General features: G+C 47.4%; 1 protein-coding gene across 1 annotated transcript in view; it reads right to left on the reverse strand.

The window, feature by feature from the left end:
- The window catches only part of IWS1 (interacts with SUPT6H, CTD assembly factor 1), a 33,406-nt gene extending 12,680 nt beyond the window's left edge, over positions 1 to 20,726 (reverse strand). Inside the window, exons 1-7 of the mRNA XM_040971167.1 lie at positions 20,465 to 20,726; positions 18,288 to 18,403; positions 7,385 to 8,372; positions 5,934 to 6,117; positions 5,379 to 5,436; positions 1,867 to 1,964; positions 754 to 904 (exon numbers count right to left, since the gene is read on the reverse strand). Of these exons, the coding sequence (XP_040827101.1) occupies positions 754 to 904; positions 1,867 to 1,964; positions 5,379 to 5,436; positions 5,934 to 6,117; positions 7,385 to 8,372; positions 18,288 to 18,403; positions 20,465 to 20,498 (1,629 nt within the window). The 5' untranslated portion in view covers positions 20,499 to 20,726. The remainder of the gene's footprint in view (positions 1 to 753; positions 905 to 1,866; positions 1,965 to 5,378; positions 5,437 to 5,933; positions 6,118 to 7,384; positions 8,373 to 18,287; positions 18,404 to 20,464) is intronic.
- Positions 20,727 to 23,064: the final 2,338 nt, after the last annotated feature.

Consider the following 23,064-nt stretch of genomic DNA (forward strand, 5'->3'; position numbering starts at 1 on the left):
CTTATTTAAATAATTTCTGAGAGACAGAGAAAGTTCGCATTCACTGGTTTATTTCCCAAATGCCTGAAGCAGCTGGGGTCAAAGCTGGGAACTTAACCCAGTCTCCCATGAGGGTGGCACAGACCCAAGGACTCGAGCCATTGCCTCTCAGAACCTGTACAGGTGGACAAACGGAGTCAGGAATTAAACCCCAACACTGTGATGAATGGCAAGAGAATCACAAAGGTTTACATTTTTTTACACATGGTGAACTGGCCAAACTGAAAACAAAACCTACAAAACTAGCAAAGCCAGGGCAGATTTATGCCACGGCAACTGGGCCTCCACTGGGCATGTCCACATCCTGGGTGCAGGGTGTGGGTTTGAGTTCTAGCTTCCTGCTAACACCTAGCAGCGATGGCTTAAGGACCTAGATCCCTGCCTCCTACTTGGCAGATCCTAGCTACCTATAGCCAGGTAAGCATTTGGGAAGTAAGCTGTACCTGTGGGCCTTTGCTCCCTTTCACCAGTTCTCTCAACAAAACCAAAACAACAGCAACAACCGAAACCCAAAGTCACTCATCTTAGTCTTTCAACTTTTTTACAACACATGACTAAACAAAATCATTTCCATGTTCAACATTTAGATAACACATACTTTAATCAAAACATAGTATCTGAACATGGTCTAAGTATGGATTCAGGGTTTTTAAAAAATCACCCAAGCAATTCAGTGGAGGAAGATCAGGTGAACCAACACGTGAGCCGTCTCACCTCAGCAGCCTCGTTCATCTTCATGATCATGGCACTCACTACATCGTCTGCGTCACTAATGAAGGTGCCGCCGTCACGGTTACGCCTGCGCTTGCCGCTCATGCTCTTTTTCCTCTGCAGCATCATCTCAAAATCTGACAGGAAGTCCATGCTAGGCAGCAACACAAAATAAAGGGAAACAAATTAACACCAAGTTTCTGAATTCTGATGCAGTGCGTGCTACCTTCTTTTGAGCACAACTCCCAGCCGACACACCAGCTCATCCTAGATTCCCATCACAGCTCTTACATACCCCGCTGACACACGGGTCACTAAGAGCAACACTTCCACACTCAAGAACAGTACTGGCACCTGTCAGCAGGCATTGTCACTCCACTGTGGCCACACTGCCATGTTCTTGGGAATAGGAATATTCAACTATTTTTGTTTTAATATGCTGCTTTATATAAGCTGCACAGGTCTCGACGCAGCTGAGATGAAGATGGAAATCTCTGGGCTTGCTAAGTAAGAGCCTCAGAGCTGTACAGCTTTCAACAGAACCATCGAATTAAGAGAGGGTACACCTCCCTCCACCACAATCACATAAATACCCCCAAAAGACTGCCAAAGTACTACATGTCACTGGAAACTAAAAAGCATTATCTTTACAAACAGTTTCTAATTATTCTATGCTTTTAAGGCCTTTCTCAAGATACCAAAATTTTGCTCAACATAAATCCCAAATAACTTTCAAATTGAAGTGAAATACAATCAAGTTAATCATTTGTAGCCAACACTTTTAGACTTGGTTCCTCTGTCCCTAATCACCTTTCCTCTCTAATAATTAGACTACACTGGAAATATACTTGGTGAGCCAAATTAAGAATGTGGCGCCATCAAAGTACAACTCCACAAAGTAAGGTATCTGAGCTCAGGAAAACACTTGAAAAAATTAAAACAGCAAAAAATTTGACAGTGTCCGTACATACAAAGGCTGAAGGAAGAAAAATGGCAACAGATTCTGTCCCATACTGAGTGAGGAGCAAAACGAGACACCATAGAAGCCTGTCTTTATCTCCATTTTGTAAATTCTCTTCAAATAGACTCCTGCAGGGAAGAAGCACCCACACTTACTGCTTTCCTCTCTTGATGTTGTCATCGGAATCGGAATCTTCAGCCTCTTTTACCTGGCTTTCACCCTTTTCTTCTTCCAAATCTTCTTGGTTGAAACCCTAAAGGCACAACGAGCAAGCTCAGGTCACCATGACTGCCTCACACCTTCCTCTATGGAACTGCTCTCAATTTGCAACATTTGCACAGTGAAGAACAATCATTAGATAGCAAAAGCTCCTTCCTTGGTAATTACCACGATTAGTTTCTTGTGTTTCCTTCTAGAATCAGTCTACATTTATATCAGCACATCTACATATACTTGGGCTCATCAAAAAAGTTCATGGGTAACATGTATTCTGGAAAAAAAAAATGTGGATTTCAAACTTTTAAAAGACCTATGGTCCTGGTGCAGTAGCCTAGTGGCTAAAGTCCTTGTCTTGCATGCACTGGGATTCCATATGGGTGCCAGTTTGTGATCCTGCTGCTCCAGTTCCCATCCAGCTCCCTGTTTGTGGCCTGGGAAAGCAGTCAAGTATGGCCCAGGGCCTTGGGACCCTGCACCCACATGGGAGACCTGGAAGAAGCTCCAGCTGTTGCAGCCACTTGGGAAATGAATCAGTGCATGGAAGGATTTTGTCTCTCTGTAAATGTGACTTTCCAATGAAAATATATCAATCTTGATTAATTTAATTTTCTTTTTAACTTTCATAATTACCAAATGATACAAAGTGGGGGATCTGTTTGTCCTGTCAGTTATATTCCATCTAGACTGTGGGTGTGACCTTTTTTTTTTGTAGTTCCATCAGCACATACTCATGTCCATGGATTTTGCAAAGTTTGAACTTTCTGAAGTATCCTTGGTACACTGCAATGCATGTGCAACGTGATCTTTCTCTCAAGTAGCCACGTGTGCCTTCGAGATTATATATTTAAAATATCATTTTCTTCTGATTACTGCTCACAGAGAGTATCTTTCTTTTCCTATCCTTTCGTTTCCAATTTCACTTGACCTTGTTTCAGTCTGTTGGAACTCCTCCAGAGCCAGTTTCAGAAATCTGGTCTGTTGGGAGTCCTCTGGCCCTTTAACTGGACAAAGGCCAAGTTCTGATCTCATCAACACTTGTGTCTGCTAACCTTCCGTGCACTACCTGCCACTCATTCCACACTGTGCTCCCTTTGCCATTTTCTTCCCTCCTTCTGACTGAGGAGCTATTCTATTCCATTTCCCCCTCAATTTGTGTGGAAGTTACACATGCTGACGGTCTTTCTACACTCATTTTATCAGGCTTGTCTAATGAGCATACACATACACAGGTCAAGACCTATGGACAGCTGTGTGGCAGGTATACTCCACACCTGCTGCTGCAGACATGCCTGTTACCACTGACGTCACGCCAGGCACGGCTGCTTCCGGGTACAGCTATCCCCACGTGGACCGAGTCACTGCTTTTCTCCTGGACCTCTACCCTTCGCCCGAGATCACTCTGTCTCTGTATTTTCTTTGATACATTAATTCCTTATTTCATCTTCATTTCTACATAGCACTAATGCTGAACATGACAGAATCCTCAAGTTGTGGTTACTGTGGTTTTTTGAGAGGTAATTCTTACTCTACTGTTCTCCTGAATATAGTTTTTCCATGACTATTTTTAAGACTCCTATTTCAGTCGCCAGTACAATGCTTCAATTGGCTAATCCTCCAGGATGCAAGCACCGGCATCCCATATGGGAACTGGTTCTAATCCCAGCTACTCCACTTCCCATGCAGCTCCCTGCTTGTGGCCTGGGAAAGCAGCAGATGGCGGCTCAAGGCCTTGGGATCCTGCACCCACGTGGAAGACTCATAAGAGGCTCTAGGCTCCTGGCTCTTGGCTTTGGAGCTCAGCTTAGCCACAGCCAACAATTTGGGGCGTGAAGCAGTGAATGAAAGATCTTTCCTTCTCTTTTTCCCTTTGTAAATCTGCCTTTCCAATAAAAATAAATAAATCAGAAACAAAAAAACCCTTCTATTTCCTTTTACTTCTTGCAAGTTTATGACAATATATTTAGGGGTAGACTTCTAGGATCTGTACAATCTAAATGGCTTTACATAGTTTCTTTAAATACTGCTTTGACAGTATATATTTTTCCCTCCAGGTCCTCCAATTTATTATGCTAAATCTTTTCAGGCATAATCTCTGTCTTTTATTTTCTTTCACATTCTCCCTAATAATATATTTCAATACTTCATCCTAGATACTTCCATCCAACCTATCTGGTAGTTCACTAATTATATTTTCAAAATGTCTAATCTGGGCCTGGTGCAATGGCTCAGTGGTTAAATCCTTGCCTTGCACATGTTGGGATCCCAAATGGGCACTGGTTCATGTCCCGGCTGCTCCACTTCCCATCCAGCTCCCTGCTTGTGGCCTGGGAAAGCCGTGGAGAACAGCCCAAAGCCTTGGGACCCTGCGCTCCCGGGGGAGTCCCAAAGTTCTTGGTTTCAGACTGACTCAGCTCCAACAGTTGCCACCACCTGAGCAGTGAGCCAATGGACGAACTTTTCTCTCTGCCCCTCTGTGAATTTGTCTTTCCAATAAAAATAAACCAACTTTAAAAACAGAAAGTCTAATCTGCTATTAAATCTTAACAATTATGTTTTTTAACTTTAAAATTCTGAAACTTCTGAGAGGGTCTTTTTCAAATCTGCTTTGTAAATTAAAAAGACATTTTGCTCTGACAATATTTTTAACACTTTCCTTTATTTCTCTGAACTTAAGTTCCTGTCTCTGGAGTATCTATAATGACTGCCTATTGCTACCAATTTTAAAAGGTTTTTTTTTGGGGGGGGGGGCACCTAACTGTATACATAAAAAGACTAAATATTAAAATAAAAATTTTGAGTCTTGAGTTCTATCTAGTTGTCTCAAAGCTGCCCTAAAAGCATTGAGCAAAGGCTGTTTTGCTTCTAGTCCACTGTTAGTCCTATGGCACTGCTCTCTTCCAACCCCAATCCACAGCACGGGGCTTACAGGACACTTTAACCTCATGATCCCTGCATCTGCCATTCTGCCCCCAAGCCTTGGTGCTGCCAAAACAAGAGCAGGGTCGGCAAGGCAGGCCTACACCCTGACAGAAACAGCACTCTCAAACGCTGAGCTACCTTTTCGGGTTTCTCTTTTGGCCTGGTAATTTTCTACTCCCTTGTTCTTCAGGCAGTAAGCACAACTTTAAAATATTTTGTCCAGCTTTTCCAGTTGTCCAAATCCCTTGAATAGTCACTGCTAGAACCAAAGCTCCCTTACGGTGAGCCTCAGCCTTTATCACAGTGACTCTCCTTGTCCCTTAATGTGCCTTTCCCCGTTCACATTCCATTTTGCTCATTTTGTGTTTTTGGACACCACTGCATTTCACTGTCAGAATCCCTTTCTTGTACACTTTTCTTCTGAACACATCATAGCTGTTTCTTTATCACAACTGCCTGTGAGAACCACAGCCATAAAACCAACCAAAACAGCATACTGAAAAGGAAACTAGGTCCATCTTAAACTTACAGTGAATTCTTCTTCTTCTTCATCACCTGATTCTCCAAATATGTCAGCAATGAGATTTCTAGAAAGCAAACAAACACAGCATCACTTTCCTTTCTTCACAACTGCATAAGAACCACTTTTAAAAACAGGTTATAAGTTACATATAATATGTGTACAGATCGTAAGTGCCCAGGTTCAATGGGTTTTAATAAAGACGTACAACTCACATCCCAGCACCATAATCAAGACAGAGCCACGCCATTTCCTCAGGAAGCACCCCAGCTCCCAACTAGTCCCTCAGCCACAGCACCCCAAAGGCAACCACCACTCTGTGAATTCCATCAGCTCGGTTCCAGATGTCCCTAAACTTTACATACACAGTCAGGTAACTCCACTGTACTGCTTTTCACCCATCTTATGTCACATAACAATTCAGTTACTAAAATTCTAAATCCTCAAAATCATATGATTAGGAAGGATGTATTGTACCTCAACACAAAACCTGAATACATCTTAAAAATCTTGGAAGCATGAGCCCCTCTCACCCTCAAAAACTCACATCACATTGTCACTTACTCTTCTTCATTGCCTGACTCGCTATCACTTCCAAATAAATCCTTCTCCTCATTCTTCTTATCAGACAGCTCTTTGCCCGCTTCCTCTTCACTGTCAGAGGCGACAGCCTTCTCTCTCTTGCCGGATGGAACGTCACTGTCAGAGTCATCTGCATCAGAAACCACACGACTCTTCTTCGCTGCGGCTGGAAAAGAAGAGTCCTCATTGACGTCATTCTTGTCAGGGTCCCTGCACTACGGAGCACAAGCAGGTGCTGTCACGTGGCAGTGGGTCTCACGACACACAGCTTACAACTGAAAGAGCTCCAAAACATCAAAAAATCCTAATAGCTGAGTCATCTTTCGAATCACCTGTTGCCTTGCTAAGAAAAAAAGGGGCCAGGCCCGGCGAGGTGGCGCAAGTGGTTAAAGGTCCTCGCCTTGCACGCCCCGGGATCCCATATGGGCGCCGGTTCTAATCCCGGCAGCCCCGCTTCTCTTCCAGCTCCCTGCCTGTGGCCTGGGAAAGCAGTCCAGGACGGCCCAAAGCTTTGGGACCCTGCACCCGCGTGGGAGACCCGGAAGAGGCTCCTGGCTTCGGATCGGCATAGAATCGACCCGTTGCGCTCACTTGGGGAGTGAATCATCGGACGGAAGATCTTCCTCTCTGTCTCTCCTCTCTGTATATCCGCCTTTCCAATAAAAAAATAATAAAAATAAATCTTTAAAAAAAAAAAAAAGAAAGAAAAAAAGGGGCCAAAGGATGAAGAGAAAAACCACTGTACAAAAAGGGACACTGACAGCTGAACAGAGAAGCGACAACACACACGTGCAGCCCCGGAGGGAGAGGGCTAGACGCTGCTTGTTGGAGTACGCGGCACACCCCCCTCAATCGCTGCTCGTCGTAAAGAGGACCATGTGTTTGTTAAAGAACAAACCACAGTATGTGCTTCCTTCTCCTGGAATAACCACCAGCTTATAAATGAATGAGCATTTTCCAAAAATGAAAAGTTATCAAGCATAAATTACACATGTGTAAAGCTCTCCGACAGGCAAGACTGGAATATTCTAAATGTCAGACGGTGCCCCCACCTTCCTGGATTGGGGTAGTCAGTAATTCTGTCTAGCAAATGAAGTACCTGCTACTGTTTAGACGAGACTTAGTGATTGAGCTATCAGAGATCCTCAGCTAACTCTAAATGCAATCAGGTTACCATGTCAACACACGTACTAGAAACATCATGCTTTCCAGTAGGAAAGAAAAGAAACCAAACTTTTTTGCTTAAGTCTTTTAAATTTCCATTGAATTATGTGAAAACTCCACCTTGTCGCTCTGGAGCAACTAGGAATCAACAGGTGATGCTGCAACAACTCAAAGGAAATGGAACAGATCTTCCGTGACAGAAGTGAGCACAACATGACACGTATAAGGTCAGACAAGAAGCTACTGAGAACAGTCAAAATCATTCTTACACGCTTTCTCTTCATCTTCACTATCAGAAAGCACTGCTTTTCGCTTGGTGACTTTCTCCTCGCCCTCCTTCTCCTCCTCTTCATCGCTGTCTACTTTTGGCCTTTTGGGTTCTTCCTCCTCACTGTCAGAGCTGTGAAACCTTTTCCTGTCCGCGTGGCTCTCTGCATGCAAAGGGTCGCCCTGCACCTCTGTCCCCTGGCCCTTATTTTCCCCATCACTGTCATCATCTGACCGTGGCTTCTGTTTGTGCCTGGAGGCGGCCTCGCTCTCCGAGTCACTGACGGGTCCCTTCTGGGGCTCCTCGCTCTCAGAGTCACTGATGCGAGGTTTGGGGAGCTCCTCCGCTTCCGAGTCACTGGCCTGTTGCCTTGGGGGATCCTCACTTTCAGAATCACTGACGCGGGGTTTGGGAAGCTCCTCTGCTTCCGAGTCACTGGCCTGGGTCCTTGGGGGCTCCTCGCTCTCCGAGTCACTGACCCGGGGCTTGGGGAGCTCCTCGCTCTCCGAGTCACTCATCTGTGCCCTGGGAGGGTCCTCGTTCTCCGAGTCGCTGGCCTGCTGCCTCACAGGCTCCTCGCTCTCTGAGTCGCTGGCTTGGGGCTTCAGAGCATCCTCAGCTTCCGAGTCGCTGGCAGGGCTCTTGGGGGGCTCTTCAGCCTCGGAATCGCTGGCAGCACGCTTTCTAACCTCTTCACTTTCTGAGTCACTTGCGTGCCCGTTGAGGAGCTCCTCGTTGTCCGAGTCGCTCCCGGGCCCTTTCCTGGCCTCCTCACTCTCGGAGTCGCTGTGGGGCTGATTGGCGCCCTCATTGTCAGAGTCACTCGCAGCAGGCTCGGCCTGCCCCTCCGACTCTGAACCGCTCTCCTTCTGCTGGTGCAGCTCCTCACTCTCAGAGTCACTGGCGTTGAGGTTCGAGCGCTCGTCGTTCTCAGAGTCTGTCACGGGATGTCTTTTGGTGAGGCCATCTTCTCGATCGCTAGATTCATTCTGAAAAGGAATCAAAGAAACCTTAGCAAAATGTAAAGAAAAGTGTGAAGTGAAATACAGAATTTTCTAGCAATTTTTTAAATGAAGGAGGGAATGTGGACGTGACTGACACATCTCACTGTTACCAAAGCCAATGTGTGAAACAGCTAACATGCTTTGGATCTCAAGGTTGGTAAAGATGACTAGCTTTCACCAAAACAAACTTGTGAAGCATACAGGAGGCTGTTACAGTGACTTTTTAAAAAATGAGCCCAAGTTTCTCATGTAAAAACATTACTCTATTTTTCAAAAAAAAACAGAGCAAACATGTAACCATTATTTTATTTTCTGAAGAGATTTTCCACATGTAGTTCCACTCCTGAAATGGTCACAACAGCCAAAGCCAGGTCAGGCCAAACCCAAACGCCTGGAACTCCATCGTCTCCCACATTTTACTGCCTTTCCAGTTGCTTTTTGCTGCACTGGAAGTAGAGCAGCCAGAACTCCAACTAGCACTCCACCAGCATGCCAGACTGCAGGTGGCAACTTAGCCTGCAGTGCTCCAACGTTGGCCTTATCACAGTAAACCGGGTTTAGAAGGTAAAGATGATTTTAGAGAAAATAAATATAAAACTTTATAAAGAATCTACTAATATACAGAACACATTCAACTCAGAGAACCTGACCCAATCCAGAGAAAAGCAGTTAATGTTTCCTAAGCACTTAGTAAGAGTCAAAACTACACCAGGCTCGCTCCTGCAGGTTCATTTACTTGCATAACTGTGCAAACTTCCCATGGTAAGAAAACTGGGGTTTCAAGCAGTCATGGTCATACACTGAGTAACTGAGAACAAAAGCCCAAGTCTTAGGGAAAAGAATTACACCAACACATTAATGTTATCTAAGATAATTATACTAAAAACATCATCTAGGGTGAAAACTCAATATATGCATATGGCTTTGCTATTAAAAATTAAGAGAAAAATACACAAAATAAAACAAATTAAAAGAACCTAGTAACAAGTATCTGAAGATCTAGGAAACTTTTCCCATATAGTATCTCAACTCTCAAAACTGAAATATCCTGGTTGAAAACATTGAGTCTTTATGCTTTCACTGAAAGAAAGAAAAGAAAAAAAAAAACTTATCTGAAAGGCAAGAGGAGGAGGAGAGAGGAGGGAAAGAGAGGGGGAGGGAAAGAGGAGAGGAGGAAGAAACAGAGGGAGGGAGGAGGGGGGAGAGAGAGACAGACAGACACACACACACACCCCTTGCATCCACTGGTTCTCTCCCCATGCCTCTGGGTGAAGCCTGCAGTCGAGCCTTTTCTGGGTCTCCCATGTGGGTGAGAGGCTCAAGGACTTAGGCCAACTTCTGCTGCTTTCCCAGACACAACAATAGGGAATTTGAAAGAGCAGCCAGGATTTCAACTGGTACCCATCCGGGATGTTGGCATGACAGGTGGCTGCTTAACTTGCTCTGCCACAATCCCAAGCTCCAAATGCCAACATTTAAAAAGTGCTTATTTTTATTTGAAAGCTAGCGTGTGACAAGGGAGAGGAAGTGGGGCAAGAGAAAAGAGAAGACTGATTCACTCTCCAAATGCCTGTATCATCCAGGGTTGGGCCAGGCCAGAGCAGGAGTCACCAGCTCCCTCTGGGCCCTCGCACTGCAACAGCAAGGACCAAGCACTGAAGTCCCCATTACCTGCTGCCTCGCAGGGTGTGCATTAGCAGGAAGCCGGATGGAAAGGGAGACAGAGGGCGAATAGACACCCTCCAGTGTTTTAATCACTGAGCCAAATGCTTATCCCCCCCAGAGTGATTTTCAAGGACCCAAATGTCTTTAATAATGTATACAACCACTATCTATGAAATAGTTAAGTGACAAGAAAATTCAAAGATGAATACCATTAAAATATTTCCCTCAAAGTGAAACATTAATTTATTCTAGGCTTATTTAAGGAAGACTAAGGATGCTATGTCTACAGCTTTAGAAAGAAAACAAAAATTATTAGATTTACTTAATTTTTTTTTTAATTGGAAAGTCAGATTTACAGAGAGAAGGTGAGAGAAAAGATCTCCCATTCGCTGGTTCACTCCTCAAGTGGCCGCAATGGCCAGAGCCGAGCTGATCCGAAGCCAGAAGCTTCTTTAGGGTCTCCCACGTGGGTGCAGGGTCCCAAGGCTTTGGACCGTCCTCGACTGCTTTCCCAGGCCACAAGCAGGGAGCTGAACAGGAAGTAGAGCAGCCAGGACACGAACCAGGGCCCACATGAGATCCCGATGGGTGCAAGTCAAGGGCTTTAGTCACTAGGCTACCGCACCAGGCTGGAAAGCCAAAACTGTTTTATTTCCATCAGAACAATACAGCATTCCAAAGAAAGAGTAATTTCTGTACCTACACAATAAAATATTCTATCTTGGGACATTTTTCAAAAATCAAGCTTCAAATTTCTCAAAGGTACCTTACTCATTCTTTCTGGGCCCTCGGAAGTTGCAGATTTCCTGTCAAATCAACACACCCCTTAAGCCAGTGAGAAGGGCATTTATCAATACAGGCGGTAAGACTGAGAGGAGCGCACAGAACCTAGTGCTCACAGTACTATGCCCCATCCGTGTGAGCTCAGAGCTCACTTCAGCTAGATTCCATCATATAAAAGGATGCAGAGTTTTCCTTTTTCAAAACTTTTTGCAATTTATTTTAGATTTATTTATTTTTGTTGCTTTGAAAGTTAAATATACACAGAGGAGGAGACAGAGAGGAAGGTCTTCCGTCCAAATGATTCACTCCCCAAGTGACCGCAAAGGCCGGAGCTGAGCTGATGCGAAGCCAGAAGCTTCTTCTGGGTCTCCCATGTGGGTGCAGGGTCCCAAGGCTTTGGGCCGTCCTCGACTGCTGCTTTCCCGGGCCACAGGCAGGGAGCTGGATGGGAAGTGGGGCTGCCGGGATTAGAACCAGCACCCACATGGGATCCTGGCACGTTCAAGGCGAGGACTTTTTAGCCACTAGGCCACCGTGCCAGGCCCAAGACAAACAATTTTCTAGCTCTAACCTACAAGAAGGCAGGCAGGTTTTGGTCTGCTTACCTCACTGAACACCCTGAACGCATAGCACGGTCTCTAAGACATACATTCACTCTATGAAGTACTAGATCTTAAAGGGGTTAAATCGACATAATAAATAAAGAGCAACCAACCCAACAGCAATTATTTAGTATACACTGTGACAGGGTGCAGCTGGCTGATTAGCTAGCACTCACTTTCGGGGCTAATTGATAGTGCAGACAGCATGGAAACTGAAGTTCCACACCCTACCCTTCCTACCTCCTCCCTGGCCATTCAAGTTAACTGACAGTGAGGATGGCCTCTCCTGCCTCCCCCTGTGCTGCTTTAGATTAACTGACTGCATGGAAACTTTACCATCCAGCAGCTCCCTTCCTGCCACTTAATTAAATATGTGGAAACTATACTGTACGGCTTTCAAGCTGACTGGAGGAGCAGAGCTTAACCACCCCGCCCCCTCCACTTTGGCAGCCCAGCAGGGTAGCTCCTGAAACACAAGGGGAGCTGCTGTTGCCGAGCTTGGCCAACAGACTCCTCCTAACATCTCGCACTTGTGTTCAATGAGATCTCTCCTGCATGCTGCAGCAACACTACATACCAGGTGCTAGAAAGGCCGAATCACCTGACTGCAATGAGGAGCTGGGCAAACACATCCTAAGCATGTAGTGTGCCTGTCCTACCATGAACATATGCATGGATCTGAAAGTCCACTGGAACCATACTATAAGGCACACTGCAAAAGGAGCGCAGACAGCACGGATTTCTGCACTTAGTTGATAACCAGAGTTAAGTTGTTAACAAATTCCGGGCAGAGGATGGAAACAGGTACCACCAGCAGAGCCAATTAAAAAGGGACAGGGCTTCTGGAATCTTTTAGTGACATATCCATCACATAACTTGTTTATTTAAAAGGAAAGGCAGAGTGATAGTTTCCATGTGGGCAGCAGAGGCTGAAGCACTTGGGTCATTTTCTACTGCCTGCCCAAGCACATTAACAGGAAGCTGGGTAAAAAAAAAATATAGCACTGGGGCCAGTGCCAAAACGTAGAAGGTTAAGCTTCTACCAACGGCATTAGCATCCCACATGTGTGCCAGTTCGAGTCCAGGATGCTCCACTTCCGATGCAGTTCCTTGCTTATGAACAGAGAGCAGATGATAGCCCGTGTTCTTGGGCCCCTCCACCCAGGTGTGAGACTCAGAGAAAACTCATGACTACTAACTTCGAGTTAGCTCAACTTGGAGGCCATCGCGGCCATTTGAGTGACCCAGTGATTGGCGATATCTCAATCTGATATCTATCTATCTATCTCTCTTTCTCTCCCTCTCTCTCTCTCCCCTCCCCATCTCTAATTTTGCCTTTTAAATTAAAAAGAGAAAATTAATAAAATACATCTTAAAGAAAAAAGTGACCACCCAGGACTCAAACCAGTACTTTGATATGGGATGCTGGCATTGCCAGCAGTGGCTTAATCCACTGTGTTATATGCTAACCCCCAATACCATGCTTATGTTTGATTCAATTTAGTTGAGTTACAAACAACGGAAATATTCTCTAAGTTTACAAAAAGAACTTTGACTCATATGCCAACACCATGGCATAATGGGTAAAAGTTGCTGCCTGCAGTGCTAGCATCCTATATGGGCGCCAGTTAATGAGCCAGCTACTTTACTTCCAATCTGGCACCCTGCTAAGGGCTTGGGAAAGGAGAAGATAGCCCAAAGACTTGGGCGCCTGCACCCATGTGGGAGACCCGGAAGAAGTTGCTTGTTCTTGGCATCAAATCTGCCTAGCCCCAGCTGCTGTGCCCATCTGGGGAGAGAATCAGCAGTGGAAGATTTCTCTAACTCCACCTTCCAAATAAATCTAAAACCAACAAAATATTAATCTTTGCATAAGACTCAGGAAGCAAAAAAACCAAGGCAGCACAGAGGGTACAGAAAAGTCAGTGACTAGAATACACTCGGTGGTATGACTCAGCTCTATCCAAGCTAAATTTCAATGTCCAGATCTAAATCTTAATTCCTCAAGAGACGACCTAACTGGCCAGGGAATTTATCAAGCACAACAACACCATCAGTCACAGCCGAAGCAGGGGTACTGCACTGGGAGTCAATCCCCAAGGTGGGAGAGTCACCACGAACTGGACAGTTATCTCAGACCGAGCTGCTACACTCTACCCTGCGCCCCCAACACAGGGCGCCTGCACTGCAAAGCAAGCACCCTGCACAAGCACATACGTGATAATGATGGCAGTACTTGTAAGTTTCCATCACATTTTGAAGTGTTTCACAAACACATGAGTGTCTATCAATCCTATGTGACATGAAGAAGGAAGGAAGGAAGAAATCACTATATCAAGAAAGCTCCAGTCACAGGGCCTGGTTCTAAGCTTCAGTCTGTGATGCTAGCATCTGAGACAGCTGCTGGTTCGAGTCCCGACTGTTTCGTTTCCAATCCAGCTTCCTGTTTATGGCCTAGGAAAGCAGTGGAGGATGGTTCAAGCCCTTGGGCCCTTGCACTCATGTGAGAGACTCACCAGGAAGCTCCCGGCTTCGGACGGGCTCAGCTCCAGCCGCTGAAGCCATCGAGGGAGTAAATCAACACATGGAAGAGCTCTCTGTCTCTCCTGTCTCTTTCAAATAAAAATAAAACAAATCTTAAAAAGAAGAAGAAAAAAAAAAAAAGGAAAGAAAGCTCTAGTCATAGATTCAAAGTATAAGACATTACAGAATCCGGAAGAGGGCAGCAGGAGCTACACAAACAGGCTCAAGGCTACTGAAACAGTACTCAATATTTTTAGATTAGTTCCAGCAATTAAATAGCAAATTTTAAATCACTGGTTTTTGTAACTCGGACATGAGTAAAATCAACAGAAGAAACTGTTTAATCGTTATTTTGTTAATAATGTAACAGATCCCCCAGTAACCATCAGGATTCTCAGAGGTTTAAAGTCAGTCCCCGATGGGGGCAGTGTCATGGTGCAGCATGTTCAGGTGTCACCTGCAGCCCTGGCATCCCACAGAAACACCAGAATGAATCCTGGCTGCTCCACTTCCCATCCAGCTCCCTATGTGCCCAGGAAAGCAACTGACGCTCTTGGACCACTGAAGCTACGTGGAGACCCATCTGAGCTCCAGGCTCCCAACTCAACCCCGGCCCAGTCCTTGCTATTGAAGTCATTATTAGCGGAGTAAATCAGAAGATGGAAGATCTTTGCTTCCCCCTTCTTCCTCACTCCCCCATCCAACTGGTGACTTTCAAATAAACACTCTTTAAAAAACAAGGCTGTGGGCCCAGTGCAGTGGCCTAACCGCTAAAGTCCTCACCTTGAACGCGTCAGGATCACTTATCAGCACCAGTTCTAATACCGGGGGCTCCACTTCCCATCCAGCTCCCTGCTGTGGCCTGGGAAAGCAGTCAAGGACGGTCCATTGCCTTGGGACCCTGCACCCACATGGGAGACCTGGAAGAGCTCCTGGCTTGAAATGAGCTCAGCTCTGGCCGTTGCGGTTGCTTAGGGAGTGAACCATCAGGCGGAAGATCTTTCCCTCTGTCTCTCCTCCTCTCTGTATATCTGACTTTGCAATAAAAATAAATTGTAAAGACAAAACAAAAAATAATAATAAAATAAAAAAACAAGCCTGTAATGCCTCATACCTCCTCCCAGTAAGCGGGCTCAGTGCAGTTATAAACAACTGCTGCTTCACCCATCAGAAGGAACAACCTTGTTTATCACAGCACGCAAATAGTAACTACATTCCTCAGGGACTAGGGCCTCCATCCACAGAAAATACCAGATCCTGAAACCGCACAGTAAATCAGAACCGTCACAGAGCAAATATTCTCTCACACACAACACCCTCTTACACTCCCACCTCACTGAAATGTCACACACACATTTATCTTATCATACGCTGACCCTGACGCTGGAGACCATTTACAAAAAAATCTTTTACCTACAAAAGCAAAAAAGTACTTTCCTTGAAATGAAAAAACAAAGCCCACGCGAAATGCCTCACAGAAAACAATGTCTGCAGTGACTATGACGTCACTGGGGACTCAAGTGCCTAGGTTCAAGTCCTGGGAAGCAGCCAGTGATGGCTCAAGCACATGGGTCCCCACCACCCACGGGAGAGCCGGAGTGCTGGCTCCTGGCTCCGCCTGGCCCAGGCGGACAGATAGAAAATCTGAGGCGCGCCCAGATAGAAAATCCTTGTTTCTGCTTTCCAAATACAGTGAAAGAGAAATATAGACATACATAAACACAAAGGTACATGTGTGTTATACATAAATGTATATACATATACATAAAAGACTTGCACTTAATGCAAAGCACGCTTTTCTCCTTCATTTTGAAATGTATACATAGGCGGCAGTTTTCATAAAGTCCCTTAGATGGGCCTGCGCAGTGCAAACTGATCCACCACCCTGTGGTGTGAACATTCCAAACGGACACAGGTTTCTATCAAAGCTGCTCCACTTTCAATCCAGCTCTCGGTTTACGGCCTGGGAAAGTAGCAAAGGATTGCTCAAGTCCTTGGGTCTCTGCACCCACTTGGGAGACTCCAGAAACAGCTCCTGGCTCTTGGTTTTGGACCTGCCTAGCTCAGGCTATTGAGGTCATTTGAGGAGTCAACCAGCTGACAAAAGACTTTCTCTCTCTCTCTATAAAATCTGCCTTTAAAATAAAAATAAATCTTAAAGGGCCCAGCACGGTAGCCTAGTGGCTACTTAGGGAGTGAATCAGCAGATGAAAGATCTTCCTCTCTGTCTCTCCTCTTCTATTTATCTGACTTTCCAACAACAAATACATCTTTTAAATAAATAAATAAAAGAAACCTTTAAAAAAGTTCATTGGAGGGCCTGGCAGCGTGGCCTAGCGGCTGAAGTCCTCGCCTTGAACGCACCGGATCCCATATGGGCGCCGGTTCTAATCCCGGCAGCCCCACTTCCCATCCAGCTCCCTGCCTGTGGCCTGGGAAAGCAGTCAAGGACGGCCCAATGCTTTAGGACCCTGCACCTGTGTGGGATACCCGGAAGAAGTTCCTAAATCCTGGCTCCGGATGGGCATAGCATCGGCCGTTGCGCTCACTTGGGGAGTGAATCATTGGACGGAAGATCTTCCTCTCTGTCTCTCCTCTCTGTATATCTGACTTTCCAATAAATAAATAAATCTTAAAAAAAAAAAAGTTCATTGGAGATATGAATTATTAAAAACTATTCATGGATTTCAAAGTATGTTATACCAACATAAACTTACCTTTTAAATCATCTCCCATAAACGTTCTGAAGCTCTCCAGCACACAGGGTTTAGTGTAACAATGCCTCCACACTACAGAGCCATCTGCTATGCTCACTGAAGCATGGGCACTTGGCCTAGTGATTACAACACGTGCGTCTCTCACCACACCCCGCTCCGCTCCTGACTCCAGTTTCCCACTGCCATGCACCCTGCCACCCACAGACGTCACCTCCACTGAGCTTCTAGCTCTGGGGATCTGCGCCCACTGAAGGCGTTTGGAAGGAGTGAACCAGTAAATGAGAGCTCTTTCTCCGCGACCCCCCTCCCCGACTGCTTGCTTTAGATTTATTGACTAAAGGGCAGTCACAGAAACAGACTGATTTTTCACTGCCACAGTGGCCAAGCTGAAGCCGCAGACGCACGGGCAGCAGGGGACCAAGCACTTGGGCCATTCTCCACTACCTTCCCAGGCACATGAGCAGGGAGCTGGATCTTAAGTGGAAACCAGTGCCCAAATGGGAGGCTGGCATTTCAGGCAACAGTTCAATTGGCCACACTACAATGCTGGCCCCCATTTATTTACTTGAAAGACAGGGTGATAAAAAGGGAGCGAGTAAAAGAGATCTTTTACTTGCTGGTTCTTTCCCAGTCGCAAGGGCAAGGGCTGAGCAAAGCAGCAGCCAGAAACCTAGAATTCCATGCACACTCTCACAAGGGTGGCAGGGGCCTAGCACTCGCCTCATCTCCTGCTATCTTCCCTGGCACGTCAGCAGACAGCTGGGCAGAGGTGGAGCACTCAGGATTCAAACACGATTCTGAGCTCTGACACAGGACACCAGCAGCAAAACGCAGCAACTTAACACAGGTGTCACGATTCCCGCTTAGCGAGGCAACTGAACGACATGAGAAACTAAAGTGATAAAAGTAACTATATACGCTAAAATCTCAACCTGAAATGTGCATACATGGGAGACAACTAAAAGGCAGGAGAAATGTCAAATGATTAACTCCTTGTTAGGGTAGTATGTTGATTTTTAACTTTTGTCTTTACATGTTTCCAAATTTTTAATTACATGCAGCTTTATACAGTATCACTATAAAAAGCTGAAGCTGCTTAAAAGTAAATGCATACATGTTTTAGTGACACATCAAAGGAAAGAGCTAGTAACAGAATTTCTAACAGTTACTCCCACTACCTAGAACTAACAACTGCCTGCACAGGTTCAATCAAGCAAAATGCACAGCACCCAAAGTCTCCCAAGAAAGCCTGTGCATCTTTACCATCTTCATCTGTTGCTGTCTGCATCTGCCACAGACATATGGCCAACTAACTGAAATAAATCCCCAGGGCCAGCACGATGGCATAGTGGGCTAATTTCTCCACCTGCACCGATATGGGCACCGGTTCAAGTCCCAGCTGCTTCACTTCCCATTCAGCTCAGGCACAGGGACCCGACCGCCCCATAAGTCACTGTCTGGGAAACCAGGCCTTCTCCTGTTGGCTGAACCTGACCCCTCACAACCATTCCCTTTCAGCAGCTGCCACACCTCCATCCTCCCCGTCAGGTGGTTCACACAGCTCTCCCACCCCCACACCAGGTGTCCCAGCTGCCAGGGCTAAGCCGTACCTCTGAGTGGTGATCTACACTGCCAGCCTCCGATCCCGAGTGCTGCTCATTCACATCGTCTTCGCCATCTGACCCAGAGTCCCGCTCATCCTGAACCGGGGTAGCACCGCCATCATCTGCTTAGAGACACAACAGAAGCCCGCTGATGGTGCAGGCGGACGACACGTACACCTGAACCAAGGGACACTGAAGAACCCAAGTCAGTACCAACATCACTGGTCCTCACACAGACCCTACCAGGCACTGGTATCTAGCGTGGCACAAGAAGCATCACTGGGGACCAAGAACACAACTTAACAGGGTATTGCTTAAACTAGTTCAAACACAAGTGAGCACTGTGACTTTTTCTTCTGCCTACAGTGCCAGCATCCCATACGGGCATCAGTTCAAGTCCCAACTGCTGGACTTCGGATCCAGCTCCTTGCTAAAGGACTGGGAAAGCAACAGACAACCCAAAGCCTTGGGCCCATGCACAAGAGTGGGAGACCCATTCCCAAGGAGAAATTCCAAATAACTCTTGCATTTGGACCTGTACAGCTTTGGCTGTTGTGGCCATTCTAAGAGTAAACAAGCAGATGGAAAATCTTGTCCCGCTCTGTCCCTCCACCTCTTTGTAAATCCTCCTTTGAAATAAAAATAAGTAAATCTTAAAAACAAACAAACAAAAAAAAACACCAAAAAAACTAGTTCAACTCCATGTTAAAAGGTAGGGGGAGGGCCCAGTGCAATAGCGTAACGGTGAAGGTCCTTGGCTTGAATGCGCCCGGGATCCCATATGGGCACCAGTTCTAATCCACCTCCCATCCAGCTCACTGTTTGTGGCCTGGGAAAGCAGTCGAGAACGGCCCAAAGCCTTGGGACCCTGCACCCACATGGGAGACCCAGAAAGAAGTTCCTGGCTCCTGGCTTCGGATTCGCGCAGCACCGGCTATTGCACTCACTTGGGGAGTGAACCATCAGACGAAAGATCTTCCTTTCTGTCTCTCCTCCTCTCTGTACATCTGCCTTTCCAATAAAACAAATAAATCTTAAATAAAAAGAAAAAAAAAGCGGGAAAATTCAGTCTCTCTCTGCAGCACTTTCCCACCCTCCGATACACTAAACTAGACAGCGGCCGATTCGGACTCAGATAGTGCGTCCGAGCAGGGATGCTGGTGCAGGCTGCATCCCAGACACAGAGCGGACTGTTCACAAGCACCAGTCCATGGGAAGCACGGACTGCAACAGCGCAAAACAACAGATAACCAAAGCAAAGAAAACCATGACGGCAACCGAGCTCTGCTATCCAACTTTAACCAACACTTTAGACAAGGTAAACCCCAAACAAAATAGAAAAAAATAATAATAAATAAATAAAAGACAAAGAAAGCAAGCTTCTACTGAGAGGAATTTAAGTTGTGGGCACAGAGTTACGGCTTTAATAACAAGCAGGCTTCCATAAAGGAAGAGCCCCACTACTGGAAGCCCATCAAGTTGTGCAGGAAGGAACCACCTCTATACCTAACTAGGTGCGGAGCTCACCAGGGCACAATCAGTACCTACAAAACGGAAGGAAAATCCCGCTAAAGCGACGGGAGACCGTTATTCCAGTCACTTTTTGACTTTTTGAATACTCCATACAAGTTTCATGTATGGCTACTTTACCAAAAAAAAAAAAAAGTGAGTTTAAAACACGCATGATTTGGAAAAGCACGGTTTGGGACCCACGAGGAAGATGCGTTCAGTGGCTAGATGGGGTGCACTTGGAAAAGCACCTGCAGCCGCGACCGTTCGCCGTCATCCGTGAGGACAAAAAGGGAAAGTCACCCTGCCGGTCCGCCTCTTCGGGTGCCAGGCGCAGGGGTGGGCAGCCGGGGCTCCTGCAGGCAGTGCACGGAGACCGGGACTCGGGGCGAGGGGAGCCGAGGCGGCTTTCCAGGCGCGGAGAACACCAAGCTAAGGTCCGAGCGGGAAGACCCAGGGACCCCAGCCGGCGTGCGGACCTGCCCACGCCCCCCAACCGCACCGAAAAGTCCGGAACCGGAGAGCAGGGGCTTCCCCCGCGGCGCCCACACAGCCTGGCCGGCGTCCTCTCCCCGGGGTCCACACCCGCATCCCGCCAGGTTTCCGGGGACCCCGGCGCCGGCCTCCCCGCTGCGCCGGCCTCTCCCTCCCCGCAGCGCCGGCCGCCGGCCCACCTGACTGGTCGCCGCCGTAGTACTCCGAGTCCATGGCAGGCGGGCTCCCGGCGGGGAGTAGTCCACCCGCCCCCGAGAGCGCGGCCCCGCTGCTCAGGAGCTCCCGCACCGCCCGAGAGTTCGACAGGGACGGGAGGGTGGGGGAAGAGAAAGCCGCCGGCGGCACGACCGGAAAAGCCCGTCCGAAAAGGCCGTGGTTCGGCACCGGCGCGAAGGTCTCCGCTCTACTTCCCAGCAGCACCTCTGGGGCCAAAATGGCGGCTGCCCGCGACCCTCAAAGACAGGCAGTGCGCAGGCGCAGCCAGCTTCCAGTGAACCAATGACAAGCCTGAAGCGGATGACGTCAGGCCCAGCCGGAGAGGAGACGCCTGGGAAAGTGGAGCGGAGCCGCTCGGATTTGAGTTACGAAATCTCCTCAAGAGCGACTGCTTGGGCTTACTGGCCTTGACAGTGGTCTCTCGCCGGCTTGTGTGCCCGCGGCTTGGGTGCAGGAGCTCTGGTTTCCCGGGGAGCCGCCAGGCGCTCCCGCCCACCCGCGGGACGCGCAGGAAGTGGCGCGCGGCTCTCTGGGACCTGTAGTTGGAATTCCTCCTTGGGAACGGCGTTGCCGTTGCTAGCGGGACTGAAAGCGCTGCCTTCCGGGGGCGTCTTTCTTCCTTTTTGAAAGGACAGCTTCCGCTTTCAGGAGCTTGTTGGTGGCTCTGGGACCTTCCTCAGCTTGTTTGCAGCTCGGTCGGCGCCGTGTCTGAAGCAGCCCTTCTGCAGGGACCACTGCCTGCTCCCTTCGTCCGAACCCGTGGATGATGCTGGACCTTCGGATCCCTCGTCGCGGTCAGCTGACAGTGGGACTCTGGCCGCCAACAGCTAGCTAGAGAAGAGCACTTCTTTTTTCACCTGTGTGAAATTGTTCCTGAGTGCTGACAATTCTCACCATCATCTGTGGCGTCTTCCTCCCTGGCAAAGTTTAAGGGGAAAATATCTGGTCCTATCTAGGATAAGCTCCCAGTGACGATGATTGGAATAAAACCCGTTTCCTTTCCTTAAGACTAGAGGGAGAACATTCTTACCTTTTGCTTGGTGAGGAGGTGGAAGCAAAGAGTCCCCCCCCCCCGGAAGCAGAAATGTGCAAAAATGGGGTCTGTTATTGCTACAGATAGGTGATTTTGCTTGAGTCCTTGAGCATCAAAAGAGCCCAGAAATCCAGGCTCAGTGAGTGGAAACCCTGTTGGTAAAGACCAGGACCTCAGCCGTGAAAGTGGTTGGACAGCAGGCAGTGCGAAGGGAAGAGGGATAGTTCCGGAATTTTAACATGCAAACTGTCTGTTGCGGAACGGACAGACAATACACAGCAATGTACGGGGACCCCAGAAAGCCACCAAAGCTTCCCATCCACTTCTTGCACTTGGGAAATGGATGATTTAAGTTTGTGAGATAAGACAGACCTTCCAGATGAATCAAGAACCTTCATTACAGCCTGGAGCTCGTCCATGTAAACACAGCTATGGGAGAATTCCTCAGAGGCCCGTTGCACCAGCACGCTGTCTGTCTCTCGGGACTTCTGGTGGAGCAGCACAGATGTGGCTCTATGAGTGTCTTGGTTGCCTTGTGTGTGGTGAAGGTGCCTTCCCACTGCCCAGCCACGGCACACCTGGCCCAGGTGATGCACCCAACAGAGAACCTTGTCCCCATCCAGGATACTGAGGGCAGAGAAGAGGCAAGCTTGCAGCAATCCAACACTCTCCATTAACTGACGCCTACATGGAGACACTGAGACCTGCAGAACGTGTCAGGGATCATTGTATAGAAGGAACAGTCTGGCGCCCACTGAGCTGGAGTCGAGGGACTCAGGACACTACTTTCTACTCCTTGCTCTGGGCTTATTGTGCCTCAGTTTCCTCATGTGTCTACTGAGAGGGCTGAGTTAGATGATCTCCCTAAGCTTTGGTATTCGATGTCGGAGAAGTCTCATATCCAAGTCCTGGTCTTGGATTTTTGTGCTTGAGCCACTAGGGGGCTGTACAAGGGAAGAAATCCATGCAGTCAGCGCATTCTAAGTCTGCTGGGTGCAGAGTCTCACCAGGCCAGCCTCACAACTCAGCAGGGCACAGGCCCAGTACGCCCCATCCAGATGACTAGTAATAGTGAAAGTTGGGAGCCCCTTGAAAGCCTGTGAGTAGAGAATAAGGAATAACTAAACATCAGTACCATCATGCTTAAAGGGACCCTGCTGCCATGAAAGGAGCTAATGAATACATTCATAAGTGGAAAAACACAGGGCCATACCAGGCGATCAAGTCATCTGGTCTTACTTATGTGAACAATCAAAACAGCAAACAAAACTACACCAGGAATCTCTTAATGGCACTGTAGCTTAGCCAGTAAAACTGCCACCTGCTATGGGTGCCAGTTTGTCCCCATTGTTACATTACCAATCCAACTCTGCTAGTGTGCTGGGAAAGCCATGGAAGGTGGCCCAAGTTCTTGGGCCCTCATACTCATTTGGGAGACCTGAAACAAACTTAATTAACCTGGCGTCAAACTGGCCCAGCTCTGGCTGTTGCAACCAACTGAGCCAGCAAATAGAATATCTTTCTGTCTTT

The sequence above is a fragment of the Ochotona curzoniae genome, unplaced genomic scaffold (assembly GCF_017591425.1).
Source record: "Ochotona curzoniae isolate NIBS_2020 unplaced genomic scaffold, NIBS_Ocur_1.0 scaffold_4953, whole genome shotgun sequence".
In the NCBI taxonomy this organism is placed as follows: domain Eukaryota; kingdom Metazoa; phylum Chordata; class Mammalia; order Lagomorpha; family Ochotonidae; genus Ochotona; species Ochotona curzoniae.